This window comes from Lepidochelys olivacea (genome assembly GCF_965140295.1).
Source record: "Lepidochelys olivacea isolate rLepOli2 genome assembly, chromosome: 3".
Classification (NCBI taxonomy): domain Eukaryota; kingdom Metazoa; phylum Chordata; order Testudines; family Cheloniidae; genus Lepidochelys; species Lepidochelys olivacea.
Genome location: NC_140413.1, coordinates 173,668,298 through 173,685,412, shown reverse-complemented (window position 1 = coordinate 173,685,412; position 17,115 = coordinate 173,668,298). Strand labels below are relative to the sequence as shown.

At 39.7% G+C, this 17,115-nt stretch overlaps 1 protein-coding gene across 1 annotated transcript in view; it reads left to right on the top strand.

The window, feature by feature from the left end:
• THADA (THADA armadillo repeat containing) overlaps positions 1 to 17,115 on the top strand; it is a 288,720-nt gene that overhangs the window by 12,136 nt on the left and 259,469 nt on the right. Inside the window, exons 5-14 of the mRNA XM_084623532.1 lie at positions 4,755 to 4,903; positions 5,065 to 5,097; positions 6,257 to 6,305; positions 7,854 to 8,044; positions 11,089 to 11,183; positions 11,307 to 11,527; positions 12,746 to 13,437; positions 14,168 to 14,319; positions 14,481 to 14,636; positions 16,867 to 16,989. Coding sequence (XP_084479658.1) covers positions 4,755 to 4,903; positions 5,065 to 5,097; positions 6,257 to 6,305; positions 7,854 to 8,044; positions 11,089 to 11,183; positions 11,307 to 11,527; positions 12,746 to 13,437; positions 14,168 to 14,319; positions 14,481 to 14,636; positions 16,867 to 16,989 — 1,861 coding nt within the window. The remainder of the gene's footprint in view (positions 1 to 4,754; positions 4,904 to 5,064; positions 5,098 to 6,256; positions 6,306 to 7,853; positions 8,045 to 11,088; positions 11,184 to 11,306; positions 11,528 to 12,745; positions 13,438 to 14,167; positions 14,320 to 14,480; positions 14,637 to 16,866; positions 16,990 to 17,115) is intronic.

Sequence of the window (17,115 nt, the reverse complement as noted above, 5' to 3'; positions counted from 1 at the left end):
GGTGGGGAAGAATTTATACAGGGGCACCTCACTGTTTTTTAGAGGCCTGTTAAATTTTGAGATATCCATATCCAGGCTCTACTTAGTTTTAATCCACCCCTGGATTTTATTCATACTATCCTAGGAGATTGAACAAATACTGCAGAGTCTTGGTTTGGAGTAATTTTAAAAACATTAAGGAAAGGCAACTAAATACTATTTAAAAAAGGAATCCAAAGTAAGCAATATGGGAATTTAAGCTGATACGTGCTCCACTTATTTCCTTTAATATAACGGCTGTATTCAAAAGCAGCAGTTCAGATTAAAGAATTTAAGACTAGTTTTACCCTTTGTCTATATGTAATTCATTAAATGTTTTCCAAATGTCATTTTAAAATGACATTTTTGGTTTGGATACAGCAACAAATAGATTTTAATTTAAAAAAAAAAACCACTTTGTTTTCTACAAAAGCAATATCACTGAAAGTCATTTGGTTCATGTTGCTTTAAAAACCACTCCTTTTCCATTGTGAGGAACTATGTGCCAGATTTAAGATAGGAAGGAATTTTTTTGGCTATTCTAAACCCCAATAAATAAGGGTTGATAGTGGAAAAGCTGACAACCATATATGCTATACTTCCAAAATTAAATTAGAATGTGTCATATTAAATAAAATATTTTAATAGGTTTAAATTAATAAAGTTAAATAGGTCATTGTCATAGAAACAAAATATTATGCTGTGTGTTTAATTTGAATTCTGAGTTAGAAAAGGGGCGAGGCGCTAAATCTAATAGCTCTATATTTTAATGGAACCTTGTGCGATTAAACAAAATTAATATAAAAAAGCAAATTACAGAACAATCAGCTATTGTCCAGTCAGATGTGAAGTAGTAAGGCTGGCAGATATTAAATACATTTGTGTTTAGTACAGTATTCTGGATTCCAGTGTGTGACGGGGTGGGACTCCACACTGCGGCGCATCTTACTGGATGTCCTGGGGATCAGCTCTCTTAACTAGTGCGCACTCTTCTGGTGCTGTCTCGCCACCTTCACTTCTGCTCCAGTGGTGTTTGCTAGCTTTTCTAGACCTTTGTTACCTGTTTTCATTTTTTTTCTATCTTGTGGTTTAAGAGGTTGCTTGTTTTGTTTTGTTTGTTTTTGTTTTGGACATAAAATGTAAAGCAAAGGTAGAGATTAATCTTGCTGTCTTCTCTGCTTTCCAATTTACTTGAGACATACTTTGATTCTCCAGATATTTCTAATTTTTTAAAATCTGTATTGGGAGCTGGACCCTCTTTACTTCTATTTTTTTTTTATTTCCCCCCCCTTCCCGAGAACAATATTATAGCAAGGAAAAACCTCAAATCGGATGAATGACACTGAATAAATAAGTTATTGTAATGAGCAGTCCAAATGCATTCTGTGGGAACAAATAAAACGTTCGGTTGTTCCATCCCATGGGAAAAGGACAGGGGAGTCAGGAACCTCCAAGAGTTTGACCTGGTGGAGAATCCAAGTAGTTGTCTCCTCGGATGGGAAGCAGGAAAGAAGATTGAGCAGGAGGTGTAGCATCCCAACTTCTCAAATCCTAGGGGAGCTGTAGGGATAATCCCTAGTGATGTGGATGCAGAGATATCTGAGTGGAGGGCTGATTTCCTGGTGCTTCAGTAAATTAAATCCCCATGCAGCATTGCAGTAACAGTGGTAGAGGGGACCCAGTACAAATAAATGCTGTTTAAGCAGCATTTACTTCTAGTCAGATATTCACAGCATAAGTGAACAGTGGAAGACCCTTGGGTCTACCTCCCTGCTGTCTGTTCTCAAAATACAGAAGGAAAAGACCACGTGGAAGCCCCTTTGCTGGAGCACTTCATAGTTACAGATGTTTCAGAATAGCATAGTTAGGTGATGTGTATTCATTGCTCCTTCTCTTTTGTTTCCCCTTTTCCAAGAGAGAGGTGTTGGATCAAAGTTCCTTTCCCTTAGCCCGAGGTTAATAGCTCTTCTGTTTTGTGTTGAGATTTGTTTTATGACTCTGAAGACTAAATGTCAAAAGAAATGCCCAGTGCTCTTAAGGAGCTTATTTGATGATGTCAAATTATCAATCTGACACAATGTAGAACTCTGTTATAGGTAAAGAAATGGGTATATAGGGAGATATCTCTAGATTTTTCTCCAGCTGGAATGAGCAATGGGGAGTGGATCACTGGATGATTACCTGTTCTGTTCATTCCCTCTGGGGCATCTGGCATTGGCAGGACAGGATATTGGGTTAGATTGGACCTTTGGTCTGACCAAGTATGGCTGTTCTTATGTTCTATGAATTCCCTCATTATCAGTGTGTTATCACATTGGTCAGTCTTGCAGTTAAACTATGGAAATGTGATAATGGGGTGGGAGAAACACTAATTCAGTGAAATATGATAAAAGATCTGATACTGCAGCCTTTAATCAAGGGAATTGATATTTATTCCAATCAGGATTTTTCCCTGAGTAATGACTACAGGATCAGACTCTAAATACACTTTTTTAATCTAATCTAATTTAATCTAATGTAAATACACTTTTAAGATTAATACTGTGGATACTATTGTTTCCTTGTTTGTTTCACAGTCTGAGAGGTAAATTTTCTTAGTGTTCAAGGTGTATACACTAAATTAAATGTTTGGGGGAGAAATCCTGACTAGTTTGATTTCCTATGAGTTATCCAAATAGTTTGCAACCAGAAATACTGTCCCATCTTCTATGGTTTCTCTCCTTATGTATGAAAAGTAACTTTTATAGCCTACTAATTTAGGGGACAACTGAATATTGAAATAATGTTAGTTATATTTAAGTGTGAGTGAGTGCTTGGCGTCCTATATATAAGTAGCTCCCTGCCCTGAGGATGGTAGTCAACTTTAAACACATGATACATTGGGTGACAAGGAATCTGAATCTTGCAGTGATAATCCCTGAAGGATTTAATGTAATAAATGTTTGTGTGAGGATTCTCTCCTTTTTTTTGGGGTGGGGGGGAAGGGGAAGGGGGTTACGGTGTTAGAAGAGATGAGGAGAGGGAGGCTGCTGAAAGTCAAAGGGGCAGCATGGGAGAAAATGAAAAGATGAGTGGTGAAAAAGATGAAGGAGCAGTTACCACAGAGTACTTCTGGGGGGATTCTGTGTGGCAGTGCGCCTGCAGAAAGTGGCCTCCTCGCAGAATTCCTGTGCTTGCCTGCTGAAAACAGCAGCATTGAAAGTGGCTCATTGAAGCCGCGGCAGGAGGGAAGTGCGGGGGGACGACCGTGGGCGCAGTTTGTGGGGGAGATTTCCCCCCCCTCCAAATAGAGGTGAGGCATGGGGGGACATACAGGGTTACATGCCACTGCCCCCCGCCCCTTATTTCTGCAAGCGCAGAGCTGCCCAGCTGAAGGATGCTGCTTCTGGGCTCTGCTGACTCTGCAGCTGAACGCTGCCTCTTGGGTCTTAGTGCCAATCGTGCTCCCCTTCTGTGTGCTGGGAGCCTTTCTGTTTCCTGAGTAAGGGGGGAGGAATGAGTGAAGGGGTTTAGGGGATGGGGGGAAAGAGGCAGTGGGGAAGTCATGGGGGTGGAACAGGGCAGGCGGAGGGGAATGTTGGAGTGAGGGGAGGGGGATGGAGAAGAAAAGGGGATAGGGCAATTGTGCGGGGGAACCGGGAGCCCGGCATGCGGTGTCCCCTCAACAGCAGCTGGGGCTCCCCTGTTAAGCAGGCCTATCGAACCCTTACCCTGACAAGCCCTACCGCTGTATACCTGGACCCCTCCGATGAGCCTCTCACACCCAGACCCCCCCACTGATCCCCAAGGAGCTACTCTTGGACCCCAACCCCATCAAGCCCCACTTCTCCAGCACGCGGAGCCCACTGAGCCCCTCACACCCAACTTCCCTCCCCCCGCCAAGCCCCATCTCCCCACACCTAGACACACACACACACACACACACACACACACACCCCGCTGAGCCCCAACCACCTTCACCTGGATCCCCTGCGGAGTCCCATTGCCCCTGCACCTGGAACCCCCAACGAGCCCCTGTGCATCGAGGTCTCCCACTGAGCTGCCCGCATCCAGATTGCCCCACACAGAAACCTCTCACTCCACACCTGGATCCCTCCACACTTGGATCTTGCTCGGCTGAGCCTGACCTCACATACCTGGTGCAGGAGGGCAGGGCCCCGGGGTACTTTTGGGGCAGGCCCAGCCCTAGCACTGTTTCAGGGTCAGGTGGAGCCTCACTGCCTAGTCCCTGTACTGGGGAAGGTGGGGGCTTCAGGGTGATCTCCCGTCTCCATGCCGCTAGGGGCCTGTGTTCCCCACTGCCATGCTGGAGACGCATTTATTTATTGACAAATAAAATTTGCAGAATTTTTAATTTTTTGGCACAGAATTCCCTCAGGAGTAACGGAGGCTTGGGAGAAGCTAATTTTTTAAAAACAAACTTTGTACCTCTGGATGTAATTAAAAATGCCTCGTGTCTTAGAGTAATGTAACTGAGGCTTGTTTCTGCTGAATATCTTTATACTTGCATTCATTTGTGTTTATTTTTTTCAATGTTGTAAAATGCCTTAAACTCCGGTCCTGTAATCAGATCTGCATGGGTACAGCCTTGCACCTGCACAAAACCCCATTCAAGTCATGGGTACTCAGTACAGGCCTGCATGGACCCAGTGGCAGGACTCAGACCTAAGTTTTTCACCAATTTGGCAACTTTGATATTGTGGCTGCTTTTTAATATTGATCTCATTCTATTGTAGTTCACTAAATGGGCTTCCTGAACACATTACGACTGAAGCAGTGCACAGTTTTGTTCGTTGTCTTAAAGAAGAACTAAAAACTACAGACTTATCCTTGTACAGAAAAGTAATGGACAATCTTGCTTCCTGTATGGAAAATTTCAGCCTAGGTATGATGACATGCAATATTATCTTTCATATTTTTAACTTATTCAATTGTGATTTGGAACTGGGTATTGTTTATAATGGTCTTGGCCTCACCCTTATTGAGATAAAGTAAATGATTGCTTCCAACACATACTTATTGAAATATATATTTCCCCCCCCACAGGTAAAGCAAGTATTAACAATTTATTCAAAGAAGGTAAGGTTATGCTATTTCTGTAGCAGATACAATAAATGTAACTTTTTTGATTGCTTATGTTTTCTTGAGAATAGCTTAAGACAGGCATAACATTTTAAATATGCAAAAGCCCCACTCTTACTCCTTTATGAAAACTCACATTCAACAAAAACTAAATGTGAAGAAAATATAAACAATTTTTGAACAGCTCTTCTTAGTGGGCTTACCAGAAATGAAAAGATTGCATGAAGATCTTTTTCCCCATTACAGTTGGAACTTGGTAGATTCGTCTGTTTTCCATGGTTTTTTATCTTCCATCTTCAACTCCCTTAGTTGCATTTATTGCTGTTCTGAATGAACAGATCTCAGTGGAACTTTTTCAGAGCAGGAATTGCTATTAAGTGACATGAGCCATTCTTTCTCCCACTTCCCCACCCTGAGGTTGAATGTGATATCTGTGAACCGTTACCAGCCTCTGCTGACCAAAGAAAGAGAACCAAGAACTGGCAGTGATGAATAATTTGATCTACCAATAGCACAGTTAATTACTGTATCATTTATTAGAGTCCATTTCTAGACCATAGGGTAAGGGCAACTTGATATATTGGAAAACTAGGTCTTTGTCCAGATAAAATTAATGGCCTCCTGTGGAATTGCAGCCTTATCCTGTGGGGTGCTCCAGAGCCTTCAGCTATCTTTAACTTCAGTTCAGCATCTCAGTGGGAGCTGAGGGTACTCAGTATCTTGCAGGATTAGGCCTTCTCAGCAAGAGAAAATTCATCCCAGTAGTCAAGGCCGCACGGATTTGAAGACCCCAGGCTGTTGCAAAGTTGCATGAGCAAAGCTTGTGTGAGTGAGTTCCTTTCCTCCAGCAAGCTGCCAATCCTTATTTTGGAACCGTCTCTATCGACTTTCTCAGCATAACTTAAGGTTGCACAGCCCAGGGGAATTGTACAATTTTTATTATGGATTTTTTCCACTTCCTTTGAAAACTACTCCTATGAGACTATACTGAAGTTCAAACTTGATTGATATGTAATGTTGTAATGTTGCTTCCATTTGGCAAATAATTTTTCTGTCCATGCACGAACCTGCACACACACATGTGGGACCAATTTATATTTGCAGTTCAGTCTGTTTTTAAACAAAATAATTTCTTACTATAATTTATTTTTAATAGTTCTTCAGTTTCTGCAGAAGTCTCTCGTTGAAATACAGGAGGAAAACAGGCAAGTGAAATTAAATGTGAAATGAATTTAGCTATTTTAAGTCCACTCTGTGCGGAAGATACAGTTGACTCTGAATATTCTTTCTGGTGACCATAAATCCATTAATGATGTAAATGCCATAGTGATAAAGTTGATATGTTCAGAACTATGCCATGTAAAACAAGAAGGGTAAGGAGTTTCTTATCCCATCCTGGTGCATGCTGGAATGTAGAGGAAGGCGGGAGACAGAAAACCAGGATGTGGCAGTATAAGAGGCATAGAGTGGACTGTATTGTAGCTGCCAATCTTAAGGGAGACCTGTAAGTTGTGCATACTTTCTTCATTACAAAATTGGATTTGAACTGTGTAGTTCATGAATACCATTGAACCAAACTGTACAGAGAAATATGTATAATGTAGTCTTCCATTTCCCATGTGAGTTTTTTGTTTTAATTTAGTGTTTGTTATCAGATTAGTGAAGTGGTTGTCATTGGAATTTACCCAGGAACCTAAAAAGGACATAATAGAATTTGTCCGTTTTAAACACAGACTACCATTGAAACTGCTGGTTTCTCTGTAACCATGCATCTGGTAGATGCAACCCAATAAGTTGTTTGATAGTTGTACTTCGGGTTGGGGGATCATGCTTTCCTAGGGGCAGTGAAAGGGATTAAACACTGTGTCAACTCCCCTCTCTGTCACACCCATACTGAAATTGGAGTTCAGCTGACTAAGTTGGGCCTTATATGTGCTTTGTGCATCTACAGTTGAGTTGTGCATGTCGTGGTGTATGTCTCTTATAACCAGTAGCACTCTGGAATTGAGAATACCCTAGACTCCATTGCATGCTATTGTGTACACAGCTCAATGGGAAGGTTGGTAGAAGGCCCACCTCACAGACATCTGAATGCTGTATTTTCATAATTAATAGTAGAAGAGGAAAAGATATTGGAAGAGTAGAGAGGAGTTTGTCCAGTTAACTTATCATGTAATACTGAAAAGGTGAAACCCAAGTTCCATCATAATGAATTGGGATTCTTTGGAAAGTTGGGACAGTACATCGCTCTTGTATGTTCCTTATGCACTCTTGCTAAACACTTATTGGTCCATTCTTTTCTTGATATTAATGAGAATGGAACCTTAGTTTACATAGCAAGGGCTGAATAAAATCTTTTCCATGTTGAGTTTTTAGTATTCCACTTGACTTTCCCTGTTCCGGGTTTGTTAAAAAATAATTACAGCACGAGTTATCTTGACTTAGATAAAATATCAAAAGAAATTGAAATGTCTGTGGCTGTTTTGTGATTAATATTATTGATTGTAACAATATGAAGACTGATGAGATTTGTTCACAAAGTTTATGCGTCTGTTGAATCAGCATGCAAGGAGTTGTTTTTTAAAAGAAAAAAAAGAAAATGCCTTGGACTTAGCTTCCTGTTTTATTTTTATAATATTCTCAGTGGATAGAAAAAAGTAAGTAACTTTCTTTTCTGTAACTTTGGCAAAATATTTGCCTGGGGGAAATACAAATTTTAGTTAACTTTATTTGTATTTTTTTTCCCTTTTCAGAAAGCTTAGTGGAAATAGTATTGCTGAAACTCGACTGATGCATGATTTATTGATGGCCATTAAAGTTTCAATGATGCTACTACAGAAAGTACAAGAAAATTTTCAGGGAAGTCTTTGGAAGAAACCCAGTTCTCTTGTTTGGCAAAGTATGTGTGGTTTAGTGAAGAGCTTCACAAACTTTTTAATGGATGGTAAGTATCAGCAGTTTTTAAATACTATAAAGTTTGTTCTTAGTAAGAAACTGAAATAGTTCTTTGTTGCAAAACTTGTCTTTTGGACTTGTCCTCCTTCAGTTTAAGTCACTGAGTGTTGTATTGATTTTGGTAGCTTACTAAAATCCCAACCTTACTCCTATCATCAATTCAGAATGAGCGGAATTTACAGAGGGAGAAATGAGACTTATCAATTATAGATATTTTTGATGAGTGAATGGCATTTCTGTTATCTTTCAAACTTTAAAAAATAGCTTCAGTGAGCATTGCCAGACCTTTTTATGTGTGCAAAAAATTTGTACCAAATAAATACAGGATTGTGCTATCAGAAGCACATATGGCAATGTTGCAGAAATACTAACTGTGGTATGTAATCTATCATTTAGTTCAGCTTCTATGCCAGATGACTGGAGGGTACCTAATGTGACATCAATTTTTTAAAAAGGCTCCCTAGGTGATCCTGGCAATTACAGGCCAGTAAGCCTAATTTCAGTATCAGGCAAATTGGCGGAAACTATAGTAAAGAATAGAATTATTGAACACATAGATGGACACGATTTGTTGGGGAAGAGTCAACATTGTTTTTGTAAAGGGAAATCATGCCTCCCCAATATATTAGAATTCTTTGAGAGAATTCATTGATTCTTTCTTTCAACAAACATGAGAACAAGGGTGATCCAGTGGATGTAGTGTACTTGAATTTTCAGGAAGGCTTTGAGAAAATCCCTCACCAAAGGCTCTTAAGCAAAGTAAGCAATCATGGGGTAGGAGGGAAGGTTCTCTCATGGATCTGTAACTGATTAAAAGATCAGAAACAAAGGGTAGGAATAAATGGTCCATTCTGAAAATGGAGAGAGGTAAATAGTGGTGTCCCCCAGGAATCTGTAGTGGGACCAGTGCTGTTCAACATATTCATAAACGTTATGGAAAAAGGGTAAGTAGTGAGGTGGCAAAATTTTGCAGACGATACAAAACTATATAAGATAGTTATATCCAAAGCAGATTGAGAACAGTTACAAAGGGATCTCACAAAACTGAGTGATTAAATTTCATCTGCCATTTTGTTGCCCAGTGTTGATAAATGCGAAGTAGTGCACGTTGGAAAACATAATAGCAATTATGCATATAAAATGATGGGATCTAAATGAGCTGTTACCACTGAACTCCAAGATCTCTTTCTTATCATGGATAGGTCTCTGAAAACCTCTGCTCAATGTGCAGTGGCAGTCAAAAAAGCTAACACAATGTTAGAAACCATTAGGAAAAGGAGAGCTAATAAGACAGAAAATACCATAATTTCACCGTATTTAAATCCTTTGTACACCCAAACCGTGAATACTGTGTGTAGTTCTGGTTACCCCATCTCAAAAATGATATATTGGAGTTGGAAAAGGTATAGTGAATGGCCACAAAAATTATGAAGGGTATGGAACAGCTTCCATATGAGGAGAGATTAAAAAGACTAGGACTTTTCAGTCTCAAAAAGAGTCGACTAAGAGGGGATATGGTAGATGTTTATAAAATTGTGAATGGTGTGAAATAAGAAAGTATTATTTACTCCTTCATATAACACAAGAAGCAGGAATTAATAGGCCTGAGGTTTAAAACAACTAAAAGATAGTACTTCTTTGCACAACACGTAGTCAACCTGTGGAACTCCTTGCCAGGGAATGTTGTGAAGGTCAAAAGTATAACTGGGTTCAAAAAAGAATTAAATAACTTATTGGAGGATAGGTCCATCAATGGTTATTAGCCAAGATGGTCAGAAATGCAACCTCATGCTCTGAGTGTCCCTAGTGTCTGATTGCCAGAAGCTGGGAGTGGATGACAGGGGATGGGTCACTCAATGATTGCCTGTTTTGTTCATTCCCTCTGGAGCACCTGGGATTGGCCACTGTCGGGAGACAGGATACTGGGCTAGATGGACCATTTGTCTGTGTAGTAAGAGGAGGCCCTGAAACATAAATTCTTGTATCAGAGGCCCAGTCTGAGGCCTGAAGCCTGAAACAAAGTAAAGCCTGAACCAAAGTACTTCCAGGCAGTGATAAGCAAAGCTGGGCTGTGAGCCAGAGGCAGGTCCCACTCACAGAAGTTGGCAAGAAAAGGTTGTTCGAAGTACGTGCATACACACACATAAGTGCTAATGAGAGGAACTTGCGCCAGGACAGCTGCAGAACACTCCACAGACATAACAAGGAACAGGCAGGTGCATCTTAAAGACAGAGTCAAAAGGACAACATGATGGATCGATTTGTTTGAACTATGATGAGTAATCTGTCTGGCAACGGTATAAAAATAGGTCCCGGAGCGCATATCTTTGTCCAGCCTAGGAGGCAGTGGAGTGTCCCGCCACTGATTGAGCTGTGTCCATTGCCAGGGAGCACAAATTCGTAGTATGCCCTGTAGAGTCTATAGGGAACTATTACTGTGCTTTGTTTGACAATAAACCTGGTTCGGCTTCCTTCGTACCTTACTAGAGTCTGTGGTCTTTGGGGGTTCTCTCGGGGTCTGCTGTGTTAGCTATCTGCGCAGAGCTGGGGCAGCACACAGAGGGAACACGCACGCAGCCAACTGTTAGCATCATCGAAGAAGAGCAGAGTACCACACTGGTAGCAACCGACAGCACTCTGATCCAGTTTGGCCGTTTTTATGTTCTTTCTTATGTTCTTATAAATAATCATCTCTATTTCCTTTAGAAATTTTGCTTACATTATATTTTATTGTAAATGTATAATATGAGCATAGCAGACACTGCCAGAGACTTCCTTTGTGAATTTGGGCAAGTCACTTAATATCTGTTTTCCCCCATCTGTACTATGGGGATAATATTTTCCTACTTCATTTGAGTATTTTAAGTTTTTAATTTTTTTAATACTCACCAGGAGCTCAGATACTGTGGTATGTAAATAATTGTAAATTGTCCAGAAAAATTAAAATAGCATATTTACAGTTCTAATAGTTTCTATCAAATAGAGCAAGCACTGTACAATAAAGAATGTTTTCTTTTTTCTATCTATCACAAGGAGGTCTCTTACCAACTGTTCAGACTACCTCAGGATTGGCTGTCATTCTCTTTACTAAGACTATGTTTGAGCCTGTTGAAAAGTTACCTTGTTTGGTAAGTATGTTTCTTCTCTTAAAATAAAGCTATATATATTTACTGCTACCATTTATTAAGTACTTTAATGTTCTATTTTTAATTAATCAGTAAGACTGGCATTAATTGCTTTTGCTTTTGCAGGTCAGTGACTTGCTCCTCCACTCAGTGAAATGTGCTAGTGTACCAGAGTGGTTTGTGAGCAGCTGTGGGAACCTCTGTACTGAAGAGCTCTCTGATTCAGTCCTCCTCTTCCTTTGTCATGGAGCGCTGGCCATGTTAGAGTGGAAGAATGGCAGTATGGGTGAAAATGGAGAGAAATTACTCTTAGATATTGCGTTGGTTTTGTTATCTTTGGCTTCACAGTAGGTCTATATTTTTTTTAATGCTGTTTTATTAACTTTTTTCTGACCTCTTACAAATTCATTTCTGTCATTGAAACCATACCACTAACAATGTCCTGCAGTCCATATCCTTTTCTAAAGTTGGAAATTTAAATTACTCTTGTCCAAGTTTTGCCACCTTTAATACCTTATTCTGAGTAATCCTAATGATATCAATTATAAAATAAATAAAATATTTGCATATTTCATTGACTAAACGTGTTCACAGTTTTCCACTGTTTCCTGAAATGCGGAAATATGTAATTTTTCTTTTGATTTCAGTAGGACTAGCGTTGGAGTAAGGGATTACTCCGTATGAGAAAGTGTGGCAGACTCAGTGCTTACATCATAATGTAAATCTTATTTGCTAGATTTCATCTTTTCTGCCAAAGATTCTTATTCTCTTACAGAATAAAAGGAGTGGAACTCTTAAAATGTGATGAATTATGTGGATACAAGCTTTGAGTACTTGATGACCCTTAAAACTGTCATCCCTATTAAAATGTAGATTAAAATATATCCCATATCCAGCTCCATCCTCCCTACCTAAGGGGCCAAGGAGGTGGTTACTGTTTTTTACATTGCGTCATTACTAAACTTTGTTCAATTTTTAATTTTTTCTTGTAACAAAGAAAACATTTATCCTTTTATTTGTAAAGTAATTATATGAAAAATAGTAAAGCTGTTCAGATATCAACAAATACTCAATTTCTTATGGGCTTAGTCCAAATAGCCAGTCAATGCTATTTTTAAATTAAGACTATTTGTCAGGGAATTCTAGCAGTGATAATAATCCATGGTAAAGAAGAGAGGGTGGTTTATTGCAGTGTTTCTCAACAACTGATGCGGGGACCTGCACCGGTCCCTGAGATCTCCCTGACGCTATTTAGGAAGGCAGCAAACTGGTCCCTGGTATCAAAAAGGTTGAGAAACGCTGGTTAGTGGACTGAGCATGGAATTTGAGTTCTGATCCTGCTGCTGACTCAGTGTGACTTGTCACTTATCTTCTCAGTCTCAGTTTTCCCACCTACAGTGGGTGGTCACTGTTTCCTTACTTGCCTAAGGGGAAGGCAGAGGAGGGATATTATGAATTAATGTTTTTTAGTGCTTAAAAAATGTAAAACAATATTTAATAAGTAATACTGAGTGGATAATGACAAATGGGAACACTGCAGATTTTTTTTCTTTCTTCTTTTAAAGATTAAAAGAATCCAATATGGCAGTATCTTTATCTAGAATCTTAGCTATTTGGACTAATTCAGCATTGGATGTCCTTGAATCAAGCTCCCAAAATCTGAAGTGCAGTCTTAATGGAAACTCCAACACAACTGGGAAACTGCTGGAATATGTGTACACGCATTGGGAACATCCTTTGGATGCTGTTAGACACCAGGCCAAGTTGATATTCAAGAATATCCTGCGGATACACCAAGCCACTCTTAAAGGATCTGTTGTAAAATCAGACCCTTTCTTGTCAATGTTGACAGAGAGCTTGCTAAGTTTAGAATGGCATGTTAAAGGGAAATATGCTTCACTTGGCTGTCTTGTGGAGTGTGTGGGTGTCGAAAATATTTTAACAGTGGACAGAACAATCCCAGCGCAAATCTTGGATGTAATGAGTGATCAGACTCTTGCACCTTATGCAAGTGATCTTTTGGAAACCATGTTTATAAATCACAAGAGTCATCTAATATCTGCATTTCAAAAAACCATCTGGATTAATCACTGGCATGACACATGGGTATCTCCTCTTCTTTTAATATTGTGTGAAGGAAATCCTGACCAAACTACTTACGTAATAGATTACTATTTACCAAAACTACTGAAATGTAGCCCTGGCAGTCTGAGCTACATGATTAAAATTCTTCAGGCTTCAGCTGATGCTAATATTGGTAAGAAAATAAACTTAATATTTATAGTTCAGATGTTTAGATAAGCTGCAGCAATTGTAGAGATATGATTTCTGATTTGTTTTTTTTTCTTGGAATTAATAAGTGGGAGAGGCAGGGTGAGAAATTCCAGGCTTTCCTTAAATTGCTCTCAGCATAGCTGAGAGGAATTTACAGTGATGGCTGAGTGCATATATAAGAGCTTCTCCACTTTAAGTTATGTTTTTCACATCCTTACCATAAAACAAAATGTCACTCCAGCTTTACTTGTATTTTTTTAAATTAAGCCTGCCTAATAGTTTCCTTATTTATTAGTTTTTACTAATAAAATGCATATAAATTTCTACAGTATTTATGTATATTTTGTTCATATTTCTTATAAACACTTGCACACAACAAGTGTAGAGGAAACAAATCAGTAAGCTTTGTAGTTCACTTTTCATAAAATATTTTTGTTACAATGGGCAGTGATTAAAAGGTTTGTGGTGCTGTTGTAGCTACATGGCTTGGTGGTGGTTCTCAGAGTGGTTTAGTGAACTGCTGCTGTTGGTTCTCTGAGCCGTTTCTGACGGTACTTGGAATAAGGAATGGGGGACCTGATTGGATCCAGGAGAAGATCCTTCTCTTAGGATGTCACCCACAGACTAGAAAGGTGGGGGATGCCTGAAGTAGAGTATTGACATTCCAACCCGTAATGTGTCAATACAACAGAAATTATTTATTTTTTCTTTAGGCTCTTGCAATACCAGAGGTGCTCTTGGAGCCTTGATGGCATGCCTGAGAACAGCTAGAGCTCATGGACATTTACAATTTAGAGATATCATGAGGGATGGTCTCCTATCAACTGGATATGTAAAGCACGGTTTAGTTCATCAGCATAATCAGGTAGATGAAGAAAGTTATTTTTGTGCTTTAAAGTTTGAAGACTTGGTTAGCCTTACAATGTTTTGTTTTATTTCAGTATCATTGTACAAACTTTCTGTTTCAAGTATTTATTCTAGGTAAAAACAAAAAAAGTCTATACTTCACTTTGGGATGTTTTGTAGGTTCGCATTGATGCTTTAGGTTTGCTTTGTGAAACTCATCGGAGCACAGAAATCTTGACCATGGAAGAGATGCAGCTAATTCAGTTTTTTATTACCTACAATTTGAACAGCCAGTCTCCTGCAGTGAGGCAGCAGATTTGTTCCCTACTAAAAAAGGTAATCTTCAAGAATAAACAATGTAGTAAAGCCCATGTATTTATCATTTTTACACTGTTTAAAACCAAGTCTCTTAGCAAGTTATAAAATGGAGACTGTTCTTTCAACTGAAATATGTACTATTTGTGATCCGGTAATACTTAAAAGGTCTAGTTGTGGATCAGGCCCCATTGTATTAGGTACTGTACAAACCCAGAACAAAAAGATGACCCCTGCCCCATAGAGCTTGCAATCTAAATACAAGGTAACAGAGAGTTGGGAGAGTACAAGAAAACATTGAGACAAAATTCGTCAACATTTTAGTCAGTGGTATCAGTGCGTTATCGGTCTTCCTTTTGTACCATGATGCCTACAAAAAACTTGATGAGGAGTTTTGAGGAGGATAATGCGGTATATTTGAAGATGTTTATGGAGAGCTCCTCTCAAGCATGAGGGGCAGCATGGGAGAAACCAGCAAAGGTGCTTGTTTGAAAATTTAACAAGTGGATGATGGAGGCTGATATCCTTGTCCAATTGGAGACAGAAGTTGACATTTCGATTAGTGAATTGAGAAGTAGGTAGAGTGGCGATAGGCCGTGAAGGAACTGAAGAAAAGCAGCTTTTCCTCATGGTAAGGATAGGGGCGCCAGTGGAAGGATTCAAAGAAGGGTGACGTGGTCAAAGCAATGGGCTAGAAGAATGATCTTTGTAGCAGTATTCTGAATGGATATGAGCAGGGGAAGACTGCATTTGTCCAGGGATGTTGTTGTAATCGAGACATGAGGTGAAGGAGAGTTTTATCTGAATGGTGGGTAGAAAAAGCCAAAACAGAGGGATTATGCAGAAATAATCTGCAAGATGTAGATATAATCGGCATGTGAAGAGCTAGAGAAAGAACTGAATTGAAGAGGACACCCAGGTTACAGCTGAACAGCCAGCATATTGGTAGTGGTGTGCACAATGGCTGACAAAATTGGGCATGAAGGAGAATGTAGGCTTCAGGACAAAGATTAAGAGCACTGTTTTTTGTCGTGTTCAGTTTGAGCTGATGGCTAGACATGCATGGGGAGATGTCAGAGACAGGCTGACATTTTAGTTTGGACAGAGAAGACGGATCTCGAATAGAAAAGTTTAATCTGCGAGTTGCCAGCATAGGGAAGAGAGTTTAATTTGTGCTTCTGGGTAGTCTTATCAGCAGATAAGCTGTTGTGGGAGAAGAGACGGGGAGCAAGGACAAAGCCCTGTGGAACCCACTGAGAAAGTTGGAGAGGGGATGAAGGAGCATCCTCTGAAAGGTGTGCTGGAGGAGTAATCAGAGAAGTAAGAGGAGAAACAGGAAAGGACAGAGTCATGAAATTCAAGAAAAGACCAGATTTTAAGAAGAGCATCGTTGACCGTGTTAAAGGTGGCTGACAGGTCAAGCCACTGTGTTGGGCGGCATGAGGATGAGGACAGAGTGCTGGTTCTGAGCTTTGCTAGGAAGAGGATAGTAGAGAATTTTGCAAGGGCAGTGTCAGAGGAGTGCAAGGGGCAGAAGCTTAATTGGAGTGGGTCTAGCATGGGATTGAAGGAGAGGAACTCCAGGTGATGATTGTAGATCACATGTTTAGTGAGTTTAACGTTGAAAGGGAGATGGAGTGGTAGTTGGAGAGGCAAGTGGGATTAAAGGTGGGAGAGACTAAAACATGCTAGTATTGTCATGGAAAGAGAGAACCAGAGGAGGGTGAGAGGTAAAGGAGAAGAGTAAGGTAGGGGATAAGAGTGGACTGGAGAGCAATCAGGAAATGGGATGAGGTCACTGGGGCAAGTGGAAAGGTTAGAGGAGGACAGGAAATGTGAAACTTCTGCGTATATGATGTGGGAGAAAGAAGAGAGAGTTGTAAGGATTAAGGAGCTGAAGGGAATAAGATATAAAGAAGTGGCTGTGAACTTTTTAGAGTGGGCATTCCAGAGACAGCAAGAGAAGGGGAGGAGGGGAATGGGTGTGAGGTTAGGAGTGGGGGTAGGGATGGAGGAGGTGCATGTGGTATCTAAATTTGTGCTAGCAGGAGAAGGGGGCAGATCAGAGTGGAAAAGGGAGAATCAAGGAATGATGTCAGTAGTATGATTATTACATGGTGCATGAACTTGTACACTTTTTGAAACTATAAGCAACTAAACCTGAAAACTTTGCCCAAATGTTTGTTTAAATCTGCTGTTAATCATACTTCTGTGTGTGTGTGATCAACTACATTTTGCTTGTGTTTAAAAGTTGTTCTGCAGAATACAAGAAAGTTCCCAGGTACTTTATAAACTGGAGCAAAGTAAAACCAAACAAGAATTAATTAAAGAATCAGCTAAATGGGATCATTTTGCAACCTTACAGCAGTATAAAGTAAGTATAGGAGCTGTTACAAGAAGTCTAATAATAATAATAATACTTATCATTTTTATAGCACTTGAAAAGCATTAACTACTAATTCTCATAACACAGTCAGGAAAATCAAAATGAAGGATATCC